Consider the following 21,310-nt stretch of genomic DNA (forward strand, 5'->3'; position numbering starts at 1 on the left):
GGCTTATATGTGTTAAATTTAGGGTGGGGTTATGTAGGCTTATATGTGTTAAATTTAGGGTGGGGTTATGTAGGCTTATATGTGTTAAATTTAGGGTGGGGTTATGTAGGCTTATATGTGTTAAATTTAGGGTGGGGTTATGTAGGCTTATATGTGTTAAATTTAGGGTGGGGTTATGTAGGCTTATATGTGTTAAATTTAGGGTGGGGTTATGTAGGCTTATATGTGTTAAATTTAGGGTGGGGTTATGTAGGCTTATATGTGTTAAATTTAGGGTGGGCTTATGTAGGCTTATATGTGTTAAATTTAGGGTGGGCTTATGTAGGTTTATATGTGTTAAATTTAGGGTGGGCTTATGTAGGCTTATATGTGTTAAATTTAGGGTGGGCTTATGTAGGCTTATATGTGTTAAATTTAGGGTGGGCTTATGTAGGCTTATATATGTGAGATGATGGGGGATCAGTATAGACACATGTTATGTAGTCTGTAATGAAATGTGGTTGGGTTCTGTATACACATGTGAAGTGGGGTTGGGTTCTCTAGGCGTATACTTGTGAAGTGGGTTGGGTTCTGTATATCTACACATGTGAATTGGTGTTGTGTTCTGTAGGCCTATAAATATGAAGTGTGGTAGATTCTCTAAGTCTCTAACATAAAAACTTGATCTCTTAAAATGGGTACAATTGTAATTGTTAGATAAATCAATGTTATCTAGGTTAATTCTAATTTTATTTCTGAAGAATGCATTTTATTTGTGTTAATTCATATATATATATATATATATATATATATATATATATATATATATATATATATATATATATATATATATATATATATATATATATATATATATATATATATATATATATATATATATATATATATATATATATATACGTATTTGTTTCTTATTGTTAAAAATGTTAATCGAAGATGTGATATTGTGAAGTGGTATTAAAATTAAAGCTCCGAATGATGTTAACTTTTGAAAGAAAAGACAAGTGTAAAAAGGGACGCAACCCTTAAATAAATAGTCTCTATAAAATATTTGGATTATTCCCATTTGATACGTGTAAATAGGTCACGGCAGGTATGTCTGGATCATAAAAAAAAAATCGATGACGGCTGGTGACGCTACGCGAGTGTCAACTTGGCCTGGTGTGTGTGTACTTGCTGTGTGAGACTTATAGCACACAACATGGCGGCCAGTGGCTGTGGCGGAGGGGGGAACACGGAAATCGGATCAAAATTGAGTTTGAATTCGTTGGATTTAAGTGAATTCGTGAGGACCTTCGCTCTACCTGAGTGTGTTTGTGTGACGGACGGAAGTTACTTGAGTAAAACCGTGCAGATTTCAAAAGGGGACGTTATCCTTCTCAAGTCCTGCGACCCCGTTAGGAGAGTTACCGTGTCGTACAAGGATGAAGGTTCCCGTTCTTGGACCGAGGTCCGGCTTCCCTTGGACTACCCCCACAAATTTTTGGTCCTACCCCCGAAGGACTCCGGGTCGGATAACCGAGCGGTGTCCATGATCTCCTACCCGACGGTGTCGGATTTACTACTAGACAGCCCGACGTATTTCGAGGCGACGACCCTCTATGAAGATCCTTACCTTCCAGGTCATTCGGTCAAGCCCGGGGATAGGTTTAGGTTTGTGGAGATCGTTAAGGATTTAAAAGACGGTCAAGATGGGTTGAAGGTGAAAGACGAGAATGGACATTACATCACTTTGTCCTCCGAGTGCCGGGGTAATTTTTTCCCTCTGAAAGACGAGCGTGAGTACTCACTCAAGGAGCTGATAGAACTCGCTCCCGTGCAGCGGAGGTTGAGGCTCGTCGAGGGTGATTCACGCGCCGGTGTAAAAATAGCACCGGAAATTTCCGATGAGTACACGGCTGTGATCAAACCAAAAAAACTTTTAGATTCGTCGTTTTCGTCGTCGGTGTCTTCTTTAGGCGAGGGCGGAGATTCCCTCCCCGCCGGGTATACGGGCGTGGTCCATCTCCAGAAACCCGAGCCCATGTTACTCGTGTCCCCGTACAATGACCCCGACACGGTGTGGAACATTCCTATCTCATCCAACCTCTGGGTCAGGCCTTACTCGGAAGACGAGTACGAAGTTCCGGCCCCGAAGAAAATAACCCACCCCCTTGTTCCGTTACCGCTCCCCGCGTCTTCCCATGACCAACCCCCTCCCTTCCAAGCCCCCAGTGACTCACCCGCTCCGCCTAAGCTGGTCCCTTTAAAGATCACCAGCTTCGTTGACGCTCACCTGCCGTCTTTTCCGGTCAAGGCCAAAGTTCTCGACACCACAGAGGCGAGTCCGTTTTTCAGAAAAATTCTGAGAAACGTCGATGACGTCATCGTGTACCGTGTGGACGAAGCGAAACGCCTGTTCGTGAAAGACGCGAAATCTGACAATGTATTCAGCCTTTCACACGATCTAAAACTCTCCTTCATCGAGTATCCGGAAAAATTCAAAACGGTTCTAAATCTGCTCCATCTGCCAGCCGGCACTGAGGTTACAGTTCTAGAAGACATTGCCGCCGATTTCCCCAAACCGTTTTCGTTAAGATTCGGCGATATCTTACGCATCGCTGCCAACAATCCTTACTTCATCAAGATGAAACATGCCGCTCGGGACTGCGAGGTTCTCAAATGTTTCAGATTAGACCCCGACGGCGGAGAACCCACAAAACTAAAACTGCCGTTAGATTTTGAAATCAACATGGCCATCACCACCGACCACAGCAGCAGGAAGATGGTAACACTCCAAGACCTACTTTCCGGCGCGGCGCCTATCCCTAAGCAAGAGGTCGCGTCTTTCCCTGACGCGTCTGAAAGTGACATTCTCAAAGAATTACCAGTTGATGTTCAGATTCTGAAATCGATGAAAGAATTGTTCCTTGTTGTACAATCCAAAAAACCTGTTCATACACCTTCTTCGACTTGGTCGCGAAAAGCAAAAACATCGTTATTTTCACCCAAACAGAAAACTGAAGCTCCGTTGCCCTGTGAAGCAGCGACAAACCCCCTGCCATCTCCAAAAGACGAACTACCGTGCGTGGTTTCAGATAAAGCACCAGAACGACATAAAAACATCGGTCTTCCTGTAAACAGCGGGCTAGTTCTGGGGTATGTGGAGCGTCTGGACATCTTCGAGTTGGACGTGGAGGCGTCCGAGGCAGACTACATCCGGGCGCCCATAGAGAGGATGACCATGGCGGAGTACGAGGAGCGAGAGAGGCTGAGGAAGCTGAACATTGAGTACGAGGATGTGGAGTTCGGATCCAACAGCACGCTTGATGAGACGGGAGAGAGGGGGCATCTACCGAGGGCTGGGTCCACTGGGTAAGACATGTACACATCTGCATTTACACTTTATTTATTTACACCACGATTTACATTTGTACCTGTTTCATTTACACTGCCTGTCTTTATTTACACTACCATTTACACTCTACCTATCTGCATTTGCATCACGTGTCTTTATTTACACTACTGTTTACACTATACATGTCTGCATTTGCATCACCTGTCTTTATTTACACTACCATTTATATTGTACCTGTCTTCATATACATAACCTTTATTAGTTACGTAACCATTGACACCGTACCTGTCTTCATTTACATAGCCTGTCTTTATTTACACTACCATTTACACTCTACATGTCTGCATATACACTGTCTTTATTTGCACTATCATTTAAATTGTACCTGTCTGCATTTACACCGTACCTGTCTTCATTTACATAGACTGTCTTTATTTACGCTACCATATACATTGTAGCTGTCCTTGTTTCCAACATACCTAAGTTCAAGTGCATCGAACCTGTCTTAGTATACACCGAGTCTGTCATGTATTTCTTTCTATAAGTGTGCATACTTTGAACGAAGATGCTGCATGATATATTTTTCTCTTGTATTACTCTACCTGTGTCCCAAGGTTAATCCATGTCTCAGGCTGTCCCAAGGTTAAAACATGTCAGACTGTCCCAAGGTTAATCCATGTCTCATGATGTCCCAAGGTTAATCCATGTCTCAGGCTGTCCCAAGGTTAAAACATGTCAGACTGTCCCAAGGTTAATCCATGTCTCATGCTGTCCCAAGGTTAATCCATGTCTCATGATGTCCCAAGGTTAATCCATGTCTCAGGCTGTCCCAAGGTTAATCCATGTCTCATGATGTCCCAAGGTTGATCCATGTCACAGGCTGTCCCAAGGTTAATCCATGTCTCATGCTGTCCCAAGGTTAATCCATGTCACAGGCTGTCCCAAGGTTAATCCATGTCTCATGCTGTCCCAAGGTTAATCCATGTCTCATGATGTCCCAAGGTTAATCCATGTCTCATGCTGTCCCAAGGTTAATCCATGTCAGGCTGTCCCAAGGTTAATCCATGTCTCATGCTGTCCCAAGGTTAATCCATGTCTCAGGCTGTCCCAAGGTTAATCCATGTCTCAAACTGTCCCAAGGTTAATCCATGTCTCATGCTGTCCCAAGGTTAATCCATGTCTCAGGCTGTCCCAAGGTTAATCCATGTCTCAAACTGTCCCAAGGTTAATCCATGTCTCAGGCTGTCCCAAGGTTAATCCATGTCTCAAACTGTCCCAAGGTTAATCCATGTCTCATGCTGTCCCAAGGTTAATCCATGTCAGGCTGTCCCAAGGTTAATCCATGTCTCAGACTGTCCCAAGGTTAATCTATGTCTCAGGCTGTCCCAAGGTTAATCCATGTCTCAGACTGTCCCAAGGTTAATCCATGTCAGGCTGTCCCAAGGTTAATCTATGTCTCAGACTGTCCCAAAGTTAATCCATGTCAGGCTGTCCCAAGGTTAATCTATGTCTCAGACTGTCCCAAAGTTAATCCATGTCAGGCTGTCCCAAGGTTAATCCATGTCTCAGGATGTCCCAAGGTTAATCCATGTCAGGCTGTCCCAAGGTTAATCCATGTCTCAGGATGTCCCAAGGTTAATCTATGTCTCAGACTGTCCCAAGGTTAATCCATGTCTCAGACTGTCCCAAAGTTAATCCATGTCAGGCTGTCCCAAGGTTAATCTATGTCTCAGACTGTCCCAAAGTTAATCCATGTCAGGCTGTCCCAAGGTTAATCTATGTCTCAGACTGTCCCAAAGTTAATCCATGTCAGGCTGTCCCAAGGTTAATCTATGTCTCAGACTGTCCCAAAGTTAATCCATGTCTCAGTCTGTCCCAAGGTTAATCCATGTCTCAGGATGTCCCAAGGTTAATCCATGTCAGGCTGTCCCAAGGTTAATCTATGTCTCAGACTGTCCCAAAGTTAATCCATGTCTCAGTCTGTCCCAAGGTTAAAACATGTCTTAGACTCTCCCAAAGTTAATCCATGTCAGGCTGTCCCAAGGTTAATCTATGTCTCAGACTGTCCCAAAGTTAATCCATGTCTCAGTCTGTCCCAAGGTTAAAACATGTCTTAGACTCTCCCAAGCATTAATACGTATGAAAGGAAAGAAAACATTACTACAAATTTTAAATTTCAACTGAAATTCCTTAACGGTTAATGTTGGATTTTACCTGAATTTCATAATTGGCAAATTTTGTATTCAAATTTATATTATTTGATACTTATGTAGTAGGCCTACAATTGTAACTTGGATTGGATAAACTAATTTTATGATTAATGTGTTTTAATACAATAAAATTCCCAAATTAAATTTTAAACAAACCAATTAATCATATTAACAAACAGAGGTATTGTTTTAGATAAAATATTAATAATTAGGGTTAGGTTTTGAGCTAGCGTTAGCTTTGGGTCCATGTATAGTTTTCTTTAGTTAGCTGCCACTACGGAAGAATAAAAATCGCGTTTGTTTTTGCCCAGATTCAGCGGGCTTCCAATATTTGGCGGCGTTCAAAAGTTCGTTGTTGCCGATTGGAATGTTTACATAACACGTCTGAAGCGATTGCCAGATTTCTTAAAAGTCGCCAAAGCACACACACACGACCCGCGTCGCCGTGTTTGGGGTCACACGTTTTTCACACACCGCATGTGGACCGTGTCGTGTCACCTGCACCCCCCCCCACACACACACGCCCCCCCCCCCCACCTCTGTAACATAATGTACACAAAAGAAGACCAATGTTGTGTCTACCGAATGGCTGATATAGGGGGGGGGGGGAGTAATGTCACAGTTCATTATATTTTTTTGAGCTGACCTACATCAGCAATGACCTTCAGTCCTATACGTATGGCTGCGTGTATACTAGTGTGTTGGTTGGTGATAATGTGTGTATGCGGTTATGTGTATGTAGTCCAACACTTCAGGCGTATGACTGCTTGTACGCCAGTGTGTTGGCATTGTATGTGCATATTATTGTATGTAGTTCCAAACGGCAGGCGTACGGGTGCTTGTACACCAGTGTGTAAGCCAGCGAGTGTGTGTACATTATGTGTGCATGCACCGTAACATGCTAAATTTAAAACCGTTTCCATGAACAGACATTTTGTGCAGAATGTTCAACGACTCCCCCTCCCCCCCCCCCCCTCCCGTCCCGAGAGGAAACAGTTGACAGGTGCTGACTGCATCAAGCCAGCCCATAGACACGTCGCACTGATTGTTCTGTTAATTTACAGGTCTACAAGCATGTTCAGTGTTACCACGCACAAATCCACGCTGACACTGACGATTCTCCTACATTTTTAATCCCTGTCCTTACAACCTACTATAGTGTGTGTGTATATATATATATATATATATATATATATATATATATATATATATATATATATATATATATATATTGCAGTGCCCGACTTAAGGACACTTTGTAGCTTACTTCACATCCGCATTGTACACTTCTGATTTTATAGTTAGTAGAAGTTCGTAGATTTTTTTTCTTTATCGTTAAACTATTTGTTTCGTTTTACCATGAAAGTGAAAGTAGGAATTTATTTTATTCGATATCCCTATCTCAAGAACTCGGTAAATATATCTAACTACTAAACCTTTACCTATATGCTACAGCCATTTTGCCTATTTATAGCACACAATGGACGCGGTAATATAAGAGAAATGACATTGGATCAGTGACGTGTTGGGGTCACGTGGGATGTGTTCATTGTAAATCAGTTCTTTGTTTCGTCTACTGTGTAGCTGCAGTGTAGCTTCCTCTGGGGCTTGCTTATTGTCGTCTCAGATCTAGTCTGTAGGTAGCAATCGTCAACGTTGTGTCAGTTCCTCCCATATTAAATGTCATGTTGTGTCACCTCCCCCTCCCCTCCTCCCCCATGTCAATGTTGTGTCACTTCCCCTCCCCTCCTCCCCCACACCAATGGTCAATCTTGTGTCCCTCCCCCCCCCCCCCCCCCCCCCACAGCAATGATCAATGTTGTGTCACTCCTCCCCCCCCCCAATGTTCAATGTTGTATCACTCCCCCCTCCCGACCCCCCAGTAGCAATGGTCAATGTTGTATCACTCCCCCTCCCCTCATAGAAATGGTCAATGTTGTTACCCCCCCCCCCCACACACACACACGCACAAACATTTATCTGAAGAAAAGATAACAACAGCAACACTTCGCAATGGGGTGGTCGAGTGGTAGAACTCTAGACCTGAGTCCGGTGATTTTCCTAAAGGATAGGCCTATGGGATTCGAACCGGGGGAAAATAAACAGCAGCTGTGCATGAAGCTGACCACACAACCCCGTCACTCTGGCCATGATCGCGATGGAACCGAGCCAAGTTTGATCCCCCACCCCCCTCCCTCCTACCGCCCGACGGTACATAATCTTACATTCCTCAGCCATCTCCCTCTGACTCTAGCTAACCGAGAACTAGGTTGTAGTTGTAGTTCAGACAATGTCACACCCGTGTTGTTGGAGGTTGGTGTAGTTTGCTCAGTGTTGCTCGGCCCAACATGTTAAGGTTAGTAGAGGCACCTTACCGTTATTTTACGCTAAGACTTGGTGATCTTGATTGTTCTATGTTAGCCGGTAGGGCTATACGGTATTGGTGGTGTCGTTTTTTAGGCAAAGGTTAGAATATGGGTAGGTGCAGTGTTATGCAAGCTTTATCCCCCGACCCTCCTTTCTTTTTCTTAGTAAAAACGGTCGATTTCAATTCAGCCTAACTAGGGGCACACAAACTACTATCTTTAACTTTTTTTTAAAAATTACGAAATGATGTATTTCTGAAGTTGGATTTACGACTCTGGTTTTAGTGCTCCCGTGAAACACGATACTGTAGTTTTATTAACACTACTAACCGAGTTGATCATAGGTAGCATCTTGGGGCGTCCGATGGATATACATATATATATATATATATATATATATATATATATATATATATATATATATATATATATATATATATATATATATATATATATATATATATATATATATATATATATATATATATTTATTTATTTATTTATTTATTTATTTATTTATTTATTTATATAAGCCCAACGGCGTCACGAGGCGGGGGGGGGGGGTACAGACACTACATCGAAAATAAATTTTAAAAATACCTGCAATAGCGATGTTAAAAAAATGGATTATTTCGAGGAGTGTCGCTAAACCGAAAATGTTAAATTGTTGGAGGGCAGAGTGACACCCCCAGTAATCGCACCAGGTGACACACGTCCTAGTGACGCCACTGTATTGACCTACTATACATGTATAATCTTCTTAGCCTAAGCTGTTTATAAAAAAAAATTAAAAAGAAGAAGAAAGTACACCATACTACAGAGTACAAATAAACAGCAACAACATAGTAGTGGACTTTGGCATTTCTCTTAGAGCGTGACGTCACTTGATACCACCCTATGGGTGTCATATTTCAACACGTGGTTTAAAGGGAACAAAAATAGGTGTCTTTTGTTTGGCGTTCTTACAATCTATAGCCAGTGTGTGGAAATAATTATTTTTATAATGACATTACAGCTTTTAAAATAACCTCCTTTACTTATTTAAACAAAATGGTTCTACGTATACTGTTAATTCTTTTAGTTGTATTTTTTTAGGAAGGGGAGAAATAAATTTTAAAATATACACATATTGATCTTTAACTGCACATAGAAGTTCGTTTTAATTACAAACATTCAATTTAATTTCTTATTCTTTAACATATTCTCAAAAAAATAAAATACAAAATAAATTTAAAAATCATTTATAAACTTTTCAGTTTGTCTTTCAAACAACAATCGATTTATTTTATGTATAGGTGTGTGTATGGGTGTGTGTGTGTAGGGTGGGGGGGGGGTTAAGCAACCCTATCCATACACTTAGGTGTCATCCATAAATGACGTCACGGTTTTTGGGACGATTTTTACCTCCCCCCTCCCCTCCGTCACACAATGTCACAAAAAGCCAGACCCCCCCCCCCTCCTCTAAAATGACGTCACACCTCAGCCTACAACCCCCTTCTTAAATTGCAGTTGAATTTTTCTTAAAACATAGATATTTTTCCAAAAACTCTGTCAACATTAAGTATTTTAATCAATTTCTATTACAATTTATTAAAACCGTTTTCTAAAACGCGAAATAACGGCTAAAACTCGTTTAGTAACATTGCTTTTTTTTTTATAACTCAAAAGTGTGACGTCACACCATCTGAACCCCCTCCCCCTCACCACTCACCGTCACAAAATTACGGCTCCCTCCCTCCCCCTACGAATGTGACGTCATTTATGGACGACCCCTAATAGATCCGCCTTTGGTTCTATTTATGTTGTTAATCATTGGTTGATCGATATCTTCCTGATAACATATTGTGATAATCGGGAGACCAAGTAACGCTGGCACATCCCAAAGTTAAAGATTTGGACCAATTATCATGTGAGTTTTGTAGGAACCCCAGCTACAACTCTTGTTTCCAACAGGAATTGAGCTCGGCACCTTAGTAGTTTCAACCGTCATGCAATAGACTTTTTTTTTGCCTAAGGGCGGTCACTCTGTTGTTTTAAACTGGAATACGTATTTGGATAATCGTTACTGAGTTAACCAGTTCATTATCATCTTTTTTTCCCGTTCGTGCGCAGATGAAGTAGAGATTTATCTGTTTTAATTACTTTGGCATTACGAGCGGATAGTGTGGTCAGCACTGGGCCCAATTATAGAGTTACTCCGTTTAAATATCTTATTTGTTTCCAGACCGAATACATTACACGAATCAGTGGCATAGCCAGGATCGTCTCAATGGGGGGGGGGGGGGTCCAATTTTTACCCGGGGACAAACTTTCGATTTGCACACCCCCCCCCCCCCAGACTTTTGATTTGCAACCCCCCTCAAACTTTATATATAAACCGAGGGGTCTATGGGGGGGGGGGGTTATGACCCCTCTAACCACCCCTGCCTACGCCACTGACACGAATACTTTTCACTTGCGTTGACTTGGTGTTTAATTTTTTTGTGTTGAAAACCACGAAGCAGCTGATTGGACCTATTTTAGGGGATTGTGGAAGTTCACCCACGTACAATGTGACTGTAAGTTTCGGTTTACACTTGAAGTTGTTCAAGTTTCGTTATCAAAGCTCTATAGATCTAGTTCTGGTCATTTCGTTCATTATTTCAAAGCTCAATTGCTTTTACTTACTATATGTATTTATGAACACAGTTAAGTTTAGGTCATAATGTTAAGGGGTATGTGATATACCAGTGTCCGATAATGCCAAAATATTTTTTTTTAAATACTTATCCCCCCTGTCATAACTCCCCTCAATGTTAATCACACCCTCTCGAGAATACTGAAATATGTCTATAGAGTAAGAAGCCCAGTATGCTTTAAAATGCCAAAAATGGGCTTGCAGAGTATACAATAAATCGTATTTCGTACATTGGCTAGGCAATCTCAAACCTTAACCCTAACATTAATTTTCGATTAGAGATCCATTTCATATTAGGATTAAGTTTAGGGTTTAAATTCCACGGGCAGGATAATTAACAAAGGGGAAATTAATCGGGGGCATTCGTGTTATATAATGTGCAGGATCCCAAACCCCTGCATTTCTTTACTGTCCGTAACACGTCCCTACATTTGTCCCATTCAAAATGATCTCAAACACAACCCGCTGCGTGGCCACGCGACGTTACGTTTATCAAAAGGATTACGGTAGATACACTTTTCTTGCCCGTGTGAATTCAAAGAAGCAGACGCAACGCTTTCAGTACGACACTCGCGTACAATCAGAGTGGAAAAAAATGAAAAGTTGTAAAACATCTTAACCGACTGCAGTAGATTGTCTTAAGTTGTCATTCATTAAAAAAATTATATTATGTTATTTTAATGAAACAAAAAAATACTTTAGAAAATGTTAGTCTATTATAAAACTACTATCATTCTTGACCAGTTCGTCAAACTGGTGAGGTACTATTTAATACGTGGATAAAGGACCATCACGTTTTGACTGCCTCTATGAATGGGTTGACTCAATTTGCAACGAGGTCGTTTTAAAATCTGGATGTAAAATGTAACGAAAGAAAAAGTTGATCATTTGCAAGTAATACATTGGTCAGTGTGTGTCGTAGTTTTTCGGAGATGGACTGTTACACATTTTTGTGTCAGCAGTTTTTGGATTTTTCAGCTCTGCATAAAAAGTTCTAAAATATATAAATTATAATTTATAAATTAAACATAAATAATACGCAGTCAGTTTTACCATTATTTTTTTCCCGATAAATGTAAGGAGATTGTGAATATCTACTGAAGTGAAATTTGTGTATTCTGCTATGGAAAGGAAAGACGTGATAGTTTTTATTTGTTTTTTGATTACTCTAAGTTTGATACAGTTTACTGTAACGTTTTTTAGTTCATGTTATTTATTTGCCAGATAAATGTTTAAGAAATCGGAACAAAATATTTTAAAAGCAAACTTTTAAAAATCACCTTAGACTGGCTTTTAAATTTTTTTTAATTGAAATTCAAATAAGTCGACGTATTTACGTAAGCTACTTTATAGTAAGGTATTAAGCAGTTAAGGTTGTTAAAATTGCGTGTGAAAATTAAGTTGGTGAAACGGAAAGATGGCGACGGCACCTCCCTTGCCACCGCGGCCGCAGGCGGCTCCCAGACAAAAACTGGCTCGAGTCAGACCAGTGCCCCGACGGGAATCTGTTCGAGTTCTGCTGCCCACACGGGCCAAGCGCTCCATCTACAGGAGTGTCCGAGGCAGGTTAGAGTGAGTCTTACATGCATGTGTATACTAATTATGTTGGTCCACTGGTGGTCAAATGTCAAATGGTCAGCAACACTGGGTTGTTGTTGTTATGTTGTTGTTTTTTTTTTTTTTTTTGTAGTCTTTAAAGTTTATTAATTGTAACTGTAACGTGCCTATCAGCATGGGATGGCTTGGTGAGACGGTAGTGAACACAACTGCTAACCAGAAAGTCTATATTGTTACCCCCCCCCCCTCCCTCCCCATTCTAGAGTCGTTGCTACCCCTCCTGGCGTCAGGAGCAAACTTTCAATGTTGCCCCCCCCCCCCCCCTTTTTAAAAAAAAAAAAAAAATTATATATAGTTATTCAACTCTCGCGTTAGGGGTCGGCGTTGTAGAGTCGGTAAAAGCTCATGGTTGCTAAACCGAAAAGTCTCGAGTTCGAACCCCCGGGCAGATGAGGCTCGTTAGCTGAGGACAGCCTCTCTTCTAGAAGAGACAACTCCAAAATTAAACAACTGCTGTCTTGTAGTTTGTTCTTGGTTGGACAAAGGCTATGGAAGCAATATCCAAAAAGAAAAGTAGGCTAATATCGGAGTCAAGGCCTCAATGGCGCATAACCAGTTGACACGTATCCTTAATTGTGTTGGAGGTGTGGTCGAGTCGGCAAAAAGTTCATGGTTGATAAATTCGAAAAAAAAGTCTCGAGTTCAAACCCTCTGGCAGATAAGGCTCTATCCCTTCCAACACTAAAAATTAAGAACGAAGAAGAAGAAGAACTCTCGCGTTGTAACAGTTACTATCTATCACGTAACCCATTTTTTTGTGTGTCACACGTTAGATTGGGTGTAGAAAACAGTTAAAACAGTCTGTAAATGCAAGTAGCCGTCTATTTTCTTTACTTCGACTTTTTGAGGGTTAGAGTTGTCGCGATTGGAGTAAAAATCAGCTAACATGGTTTAACAACTTATATAGGCTGTAGTGTGACATTTTGTATTGTCATACATCTTATATAACGACGACCCCTAACCCCAAGAACAAAACAACATCGGGCCATCTTAAAAGGTCACCTTATAGAATTCAAACCCAAATCGCTTTTTTTTTTTAATTTTATTTAATATATTCTTTTATGAACCAAACATTATAGAAGATATCCAACAAACCGAGCCTATGCTATAAATATACTGTAACTAAAAATAAAATGTTACGGTATAGTGGCGCCACCTGGGGTCGGCTGCTTATACATTCACTTCAAAGAATCTATGAATTAAACTTTAAGTTCCGGTGTGTCAGGTTGTCGTTGCCCTCTATCCCAGAGGCGTAGCGATGGGGGCAGGGGGTACATATGTCCCCGGGCGCCGACCTTAGGGGGCGCCAAAATGGGTTGTAAAAACAAATTAAAATGTCATTTTAGCTGCATTTTTGCAGTTTGAGGGGTGGGGGTGCAAATCTTAAGTTTGAAGGCGAGGTGCAAATCGAAAGTTTGAGGGGGAAGGGGGTGCAAATTGAAAATTTGTCCCCGGGCGCCGGGAAGGGTCGCTACGCCTCTCCTCTATCCATCAAACTAGTCGATGCTTACAACAGGTTTACGCTGACGTGGTAAAGTTAGATTGCTAGTGCTAGTTTAAGCTTGGGGTAGGGGTATCGATATTCTAGACAACATAATAATGTACGACAAGGAAGGACAAGTTCACAACGGCTCGTCTGTGAATGATGTTACACAATTTGTACCGAATTTACTCCCTCCCTCTCTCCATGCCTAAAGTCACGTGTCAAATAAGGCCCGACAGCCCCTTACCCCTCCCTCTACAGTATTTCTTCAACTTTTTCCCCGGGGGGGCACTTGATATTTTCGAGAGCTAAATTTTCCGGGGGGGGGGGGGGGGAACGACGACGACGGTCGCAGGCAAAAGTATGTTGTTTACTATATAAATTCCATTGTGTTCGGGGGGGGGGGTCAACTTTCTCTGCCCCTCCCCCCCCCCCCCCCCCCCGGAGAGATGCCTGGAAAAAACTCCACCCCCTCTCTAAAGATAATCATCATCATAATGCTGAAATAAAGTGACATTTTAAATAACTTATTTTTCTTAAAAATAACGTTAAAAAAACGACGCATATTTCTGAACCCTCCCCACCTAGCACAACACCACAATGTCTACCCCTCCCCTCCCTTTATCCCCCCCCCCCCCCCCCGTAGATGCGTGACGTCTCTTATAATTAAAATACAGGCGCTAAAACCAAAATAAAGTACACATATGCGTTTACAACCCTTCTTTTCAGTAGCGTAGCGAGGGGGGGGGGGGGGGCGGGCGGGGGGGGGGACATATGTCCCCGGGCGCCGACCTTAGGGGGCGCCAAAATGGGTTGGAAAAATAAATTGAAAGGTTGAGGGTGGTGCAAATTGAAAGGTTGAGGGGGGTGCAAATTGAAAGTTTGAGGGGCGTGCAAATCGAAATCTCGAGGGAGGGGGGGTGCAAATCGAAAGTTTGAGGGGAGGGTGCAAATCGAAATCTCGAGGGGGGGGGGTGCAAATCAAAAAGTTTGTCCCCGGGCGCCGGGAAGGGTCGCTACGCCTCTGCTTCTTTTAGACCGTGTCCTCTCTAATTAGACTAATATTTTTTTGTTGCGCTACAGGTAGGCATAGGGCCTACTGTATTTATAGGCCCTAATCAGAAAGAAAAAAAAATTAGTTATCTAGACCACTCAGTAATATTGAACAGATTAGGGCGAAAAAATAAACAGTGTTTTTCAACGCGTGAGCTCATCTTACAAAAATTGTCTGAATAGCTTTGGCGAACGGGGATTGGTGTTTGTAAATCAAAGTTGTGTCAATAGGTTCACGCATAGCAAGCAGGTGCATCCTGCTCAGGGGATCTTTAGGTCTGTGCTAATAGCCTATTAATTAGCTCTTATCCAATAGGCTATATATCTACACGTTTGCCCGTTTCAACACTCCCACTAATCGAACCGTTGCACGTCGTCCAAAAATAAAAATAAAATTTGAGGCAAAAAAAAAACGAACAACCCCAATAACGAACATTGAAATAAACAATGTATACATGTAAACGTAACATATTTTCTTTTCTTCTTTAAAATAAAATATATATTTTTTAAATTCTACGTCATTTTTTCAGAACTAGGCCCCTACCCCTCTCCATATCATACATAGCAGCAATAATAATTCTTTCCTCCCTTTCCGCTCTATCACGTAATGACAATCATGGATTATCCCTCTCTAGAAAAGTTCATTAACTTACTAAAATAATTAGGCCTAAAATATGATACACCTCTGTTAATTAAGTGGCTTTTGTTATTTTTGTTTAGCACTGTTAGGGAAGGAATGTGTATGGCCCCATCACTGAGTACAGTAGACCCAGTTACTGAGTACAGTAGACCTGAGTACAGTAGACCCCAGTTACTGAGTACAGTAGACCCAGTTACTGAGTACAGTAGACCCAGTCACTGAGTACAGTAGACCCAGTTGCTGAGTACAGTAGACCCAGTTACTGAGTACAGTAGACCCAGTTGCTGAGTACAGTAGACCCAGTTACTGAGTACAGTAGACCCAGTTACTGAGTACAGTAGACCCAGTTACTGAGTACAGTAGACCCAGTCACTGAGTACAGTAGACCCAGTTACTGAGTACAGTAGACCCAGTTGCTGATCCATTAGTATTTTCAGTTTGGGACCATCCATAAATGACGTCACGCTTTTTGGACCATTTTTACCTCTCCCCTCCGTCGCACATCGTCACAAAAAGCCAGACACCCCCCCCCCCTCCCCTAAAATGACCTCACACATCAGCCTACAGCCAGTGGCGTAGCGAGGTCGGGTGTCACCCGGTGCGGCAATTAATGGTGTCACCCCCCCCCCCAGAGGTATAGCGACCCTTCCAGGGGACAAACTTTCAAATTTTCGATTTGCACCCCCCCCCTCAAGTTTTTCTCTATATATTTTGCTAGTTTTTGCCTTGGTGTCATCCCCTAATACATCAAAAGTAGAATACAACAATACTTCTACTTTTGATCTTGTTTCATGAACGCACAGATACCCATTCCTCTACGTTCAGATGTCGAACACTGTTGTCGATCATTGCGTGTATGGATTGCTGACACATCTTTTATACATTTTTGTTCATGTGTTGTCTACTCTAAGCACAATTTAGCAACTATTAAGGGTAATTTGAGCCAATTGCGCAGCTATTAAAGGCATCGCGTTTCAGATCTTCTGCCGGTCATCCCCTTAGGCTGGTTGGTGGGCAGAAGCTTCTTCTGAGTAGTCACTTCGTAACAAAAATTATCGTTCACACACAACGAAAATAACGTATTTCAATATATTGTTTAGTTGTTATTTTACAATTGACTTATGTTGCATTTGAACATGGCTGTCTGATGATTTGATTCCTCAGGCTTTTGGAGAGGAAAGAGAAAAAGACAAAAATGGATAAAGTCCGGAGATTCAGCAAGGCGCTGAACCCGAAACACTGGCGGCAGCCCAAAGCTGAACCCGAGCCTTTGCCCCACCCCTCAGCCATGGGACTCATGGCCCTAGCTTCTCGACTTCAGGAGGGAGAAGGTAACGAGTACCAACACCAGCAGATCGACTCGAGGTCATCCACAATGAGTACATCGTCTGGTAGGGAAATCTCCAGTGGTGAAGGTAAGCAAATGATCAATTTTTAAAAATGTAAAGGGGTATATTGCTTTGTATTATTTAGTCCTTTAAAATATTTTATATAAACATTAGTTTAAAATTTAAAGTAATATTAAAATAGAATTATAATTAAAAAAGAAATAAATTAAGTTTAGCTCAACTGCATTTAAAATAAATGTAGGTAATTCTTTTTTTTTTAAATTTGATTTTAAATTTTCAGAAGTAGAAGAAAACTTTTATGAAGATGTTGAAATAGGCCCAGTGAAAGCTGCTACGTTTGCCGCCCCGCAAGCACGGCAGACTGGTGCATTTTCAAGTGCAACACACAGATCATTACCTATGCCAAAACTTCCACCTCGACTGCTATCCAGTAAAAACTCCAACAGCAGGCACGGTGCTAGAAATCTGGAAGATGCTGACACAGCATCGGGACCACTGCCAGTCACACGAGTGGCCAGTTACGAAGAACAATCAAACCTGACAAAAGCCAAGAATTGGGCGACTAGCCTCACTACCAAATTCAGTATGAAGCCTAAGGTTGAAACACCGGGCAAAACAAAGCATGGGAAAGAAGACATGGAGAAAAACAACCATACACAGTCACTGAGAGAGTCACCCATGTCTAGAAGCTCTACTGCTCAGGCAGAAGGAACTCCATTGAGGTCGACATCAAGAGAACAGGTTAATGACAATGCTTCCACAAAAAAATCTTCCAATGACTCTGTAACAAACAGACATCAGACTTCCAATGAGAAGACTCCCAGTGAGACTGGCGCAATGTCACGCCCTGAAAATAAACAAAAACCTGTTGCCGCAATAGAAAAAGATAATGAACCTGCTCCTATCGCACCTAAAAGAAGAAAAGCGATGAAATTAAATGCAGAAAAAAATGGCTCAGGAAGCGATATTAAAGATTCTGATGTAAAAGTTGAAAATTTAGCTCATGGTAATTCTATTCCGAGCAAGGACGATACAGAAAGCAATAAAGACAAACGTGTTGAACATAGTAAGGCACATGACACCAATGGTTCTAGTCTAGAACCCAAACATGAAAGTGACAAACCAGCCAGCTCCCCTGAGGCCAATGGTAAGGCAGAGCCCCCTAGGCCTAAGCCTCGGAACATAAATAAAACTTTAATGGCAGCGGAGGTGTCCAATCCACCTTTGCCACCTCGCGGGGAACCTGCCCCAAGGATCAAAAAGTTGTTAAAAAGTGTCGACTTACCCAGCAACAACACTGTTGCCAAACCAGTAAACCCAACACGGACAACTGATGCAGATATTTCAAGACCTCCACGACCACCTCCAAAACCTCGTGTCTCACAACACAGTGAAGTTTAGTTTTCTAATAGTGTTTGACAACTGATTATGATGATGTTAAATATTGATTACTAAAAAATTCCATTGATGTTTTTTATTGAATTAGTTATAATCAACCCATGAATGTTTATTAATTGGGCATCACATATTCGTTTCAGAAAAAACGGACTCTTCAATTTCAAATTAAATTATCAAATAAAACTATTGCAGAATAGTTAAAAAATAAATGTTCAAAAATAAGGTTTATAACGGGGTTGCCTGGGAGGAAAATTAGATGTATTATTATAATCTCAGATAATTGTTGTATTAAGTATAGAATTGTTGTCAACTTCTGTGATTTTTGTAATAATGGGATTAATTTTTTTCTCTGCATAATAACTGTTCGATCTAAAAGAATTTCTTTATATTATTTTATTATATTTAAAAATAAAAATCTTAAATGTTTATTCAATTAAAACTTTCCTGGACATAAAATATGGAAGAATAGAATGAATTGACAAATATTTTAAACTGGGATTGTCAAAGTTTTAACAATGTTGAGATCTTGTTGCAAATTTGTGTGTGATTCAAATGTTTTGTTTTATAATTTAATGTGCAAAGAGTAGAAAAAGTTCCCAGTTATACTACTATATCAAATTTAACTTGCAATTAGTGAATATATAGAAAGTAAATAATTTTTTCATTCAATTAAGTAACATTTAAAAAAAATTCTATTACTGTTAAGCTTTCATTTTTTTAAAACTGTAAATAATCTTTAGTTTCACACTTTAATTACTTAAAGAATGTAACTATTTTTTTAGAAATAATCTCAAGTGCAATATCTGATAAAAGAGATTTTAAAACCTGATGTGACTTTTGGGACTTACCCACTGTAGCAGTAGAACTCTGTAGCATCAAGCATATTCCAAAGAAACAATGAACTTGGTAGTGACAGTTTTTATTTTTTTTATAAAAAGATATGATTAGAATTATTTTTAATGGGAAATCCAGCAAATAAAATTTTGTAATCTGAAATGAAAGTTTAGTGGTGTCTATGTTCCATGTTTATTGTGAATGAGGTGTACATAAATAATTATAAATTAAAACAATTTACTTTTTTTAACTTTAAAAGCTTTCATGTGAATGATATTACAGCAAATGATTAACAAACATAACATGCTGTTGCATATGCACACTAATATTTCTTGTCATTCTAAGTCATTCAAGATATTTATCAACCTTTGAAAAATTACAAGATTTTCAAACTGCCAGGATTAACATAGTTAACATTCTCTTTGCACTTAACTATTGAAGAATTGTACTGCAATTTTTGCATACCAGGCACAACAAGTATTAGATCAGTTTGATGTAAATTTTAAAGATGAAACATCTTGTTTAAAAACTGGGACAAATAAGGTTTTCTCCACAGCTACAGTATAGGATTGTGTCCCCTTAGGCTAGTCCCCATGGGGCTAAAGGATAAGAGAAAGCTTACTTTTTCATATGGTTTTGGATAAACAAGTTTCAATTTTTTTTTACCCTTTTTAAAATTTAGTTAATGAAAAATAGTTGTCTGAATTGTTTCTGTATTTTATTGAAGATCCATAAAGAATAACTTGATCTGTTATAAAATAATGGTATCATTGTTAATATGTAATGTTCATACTTAAGTATTCTTGACAAATATAAGCTGTATGTTGATGTATTATTTACCCAATATAATTTAATCTTGTATGATTTAAGTTCAGCAATAAATGTGTGTATTTCAAAGTGATTTTCCACCTCTTTGGAGTATAATTATGTAATATGAGCTTATGTTGGTTCAGCCAATGTTATTTAACTGCCTTTATTGCAGTACAGTTTTGATTAATACTAGTTTTAAAAACAAGATAATGGTGCTTTTATAATTTAGAACAAGTTCACAAACAAACCATGCATGAAATGATCTCAATATTTATAACAGCTAAGAGATTCTATCTATAATATTGCTCATACATCTCCATTAGACAAAGCTCATTAGACAAAAAAAAAAACATTTAAAAAGTCAACTTTTTGTCAAGTCAAGCATTTATTTTAACAACACTGCTTCTCTATGAAAATCATATGAACAAATAGAAAACTTTTTATCACTAATATACATCTGTACTGTTCATTATGGTCAGTGCTTAAACAAATTCAGCCAATTTCACACATTCATCATCTGAAAATAATTGTTATAAATTCATAAAACTAATATACTTAAAAAAAAAAAAATCACTATTTTTTATGTATAAATCAGAGCAAGTGAAAAATCATTTTAATATGATATGAGTAGTGTTTTTTACCGCACTGATTAAGTCATGGCCTCTATTTGAAAAACATTGATTTAACTAATCATTCAGATAACAAGTAATGCACTGATTTATTGGTTTCTGTTTATAACAAACTTCTAAGAATAAACCCCTAAGAGAATCAACACAGAAGAGTGTTCAGATTAAATGTTCTGCAAGATGTTTAGTACAGGTACAACCTATTAATGACAGTATAAATATAGCTTTAGGTGTTTTGTGATCATACAGCAGACAGATCACATAATTCGTTACTAACAATTTAATTTAAAATTAACCAAACGTATTCGTATGAATAAAATTATTAAAATATCTTTGTAAACAAGTAACAATTCATTCATTACCTGTGCTAAAGAATGAAAATGTGTAACATTATTCTGAGCTGTCCTCCAATTCAGGAAACATTGGTACAGCATTCTCAAACAATCCTTTAGCTTTCATTCTAGCAGACATTGCCTTAACGTCTATAGTTCTGAAATATACAAGTTGGTTACAATATAAAAAGTTTACAATGAGCAAAGATGCAATCTAAAAAGAGATGTTACCAGCCATCTAAAGGTGAGAATTTTTTTCTCAAGCGATTTTTTAAAGTAAACCTTTCAAATGAAGCATCAATTGAAATATAAGTTAAAAATCATTGGGGCTTGATAAATGCTTGTAATCAAACTATAGTAGGTTATAGCCGTATTGTTTTGTTAATCTTGTAGTAATCCCCTTTCAAATCTAGAAGTGATCAATTCACAATCAGTAAAACTATGGAAAACAAGTGTCTGAAGTTTTAAAACAAAAAAACTCTGCCCTATTATATAATGCATCATTTAAATTTTTAATATAAATATCCAATTTTGTATCTAAAATTATATAGTAAAGTGCTAGTCACTCAAGAAATAGT

At 39.5% G+C, this 21,310-nt stretch overlaps 1 protein-coding gene across 1 annotated transcript; it reads left to right on the forward strand.

Moving 5' to 3' along the window:
* The first annotated feature begins 1,139 nt into the window (after positions 1 to 1,139).
* LOC131949282 (uncharacterized) lies at positions 1,140 to 18,907 on the forward strand. The gene is made up of 3 exons (XM_059311099.1): positions 1,140 to 3,354; positions 16,548 to 16,798; positions 17,013 to 18,907. The coding sequence occupies exons 1-3, from the start codon at positions 1,202 to 1,204 to the stop codon at positions 18,131 to 18,133; spliced, it is 3,525 nt and encodes a 1,174-aa protein (XP_059167082.1). The 5' UTR covers positions 1,140 to 1,201; the 3' UTR covers positions 18,134 to 18,907.
* The last annotated feature ends 2,403 nt before the right edge of the window (positions 18,908 to 21,310 follow it).

The sequence above is a fragment of the Physella acuta genome, unplaced genomic scaffold, assembly GCF_028476545.2.
Source record: "Physella acuta isolate Inbredline_101_S28 unplaced genomic scaffold, ASM2847654v3 ptg000685l, whole genome shotgun sequence".
Lineage (NCBI taxonomy): Eukaryota > Metazoa > Mollusca > Gastropoda > Physidae > Physella > Physella acuta.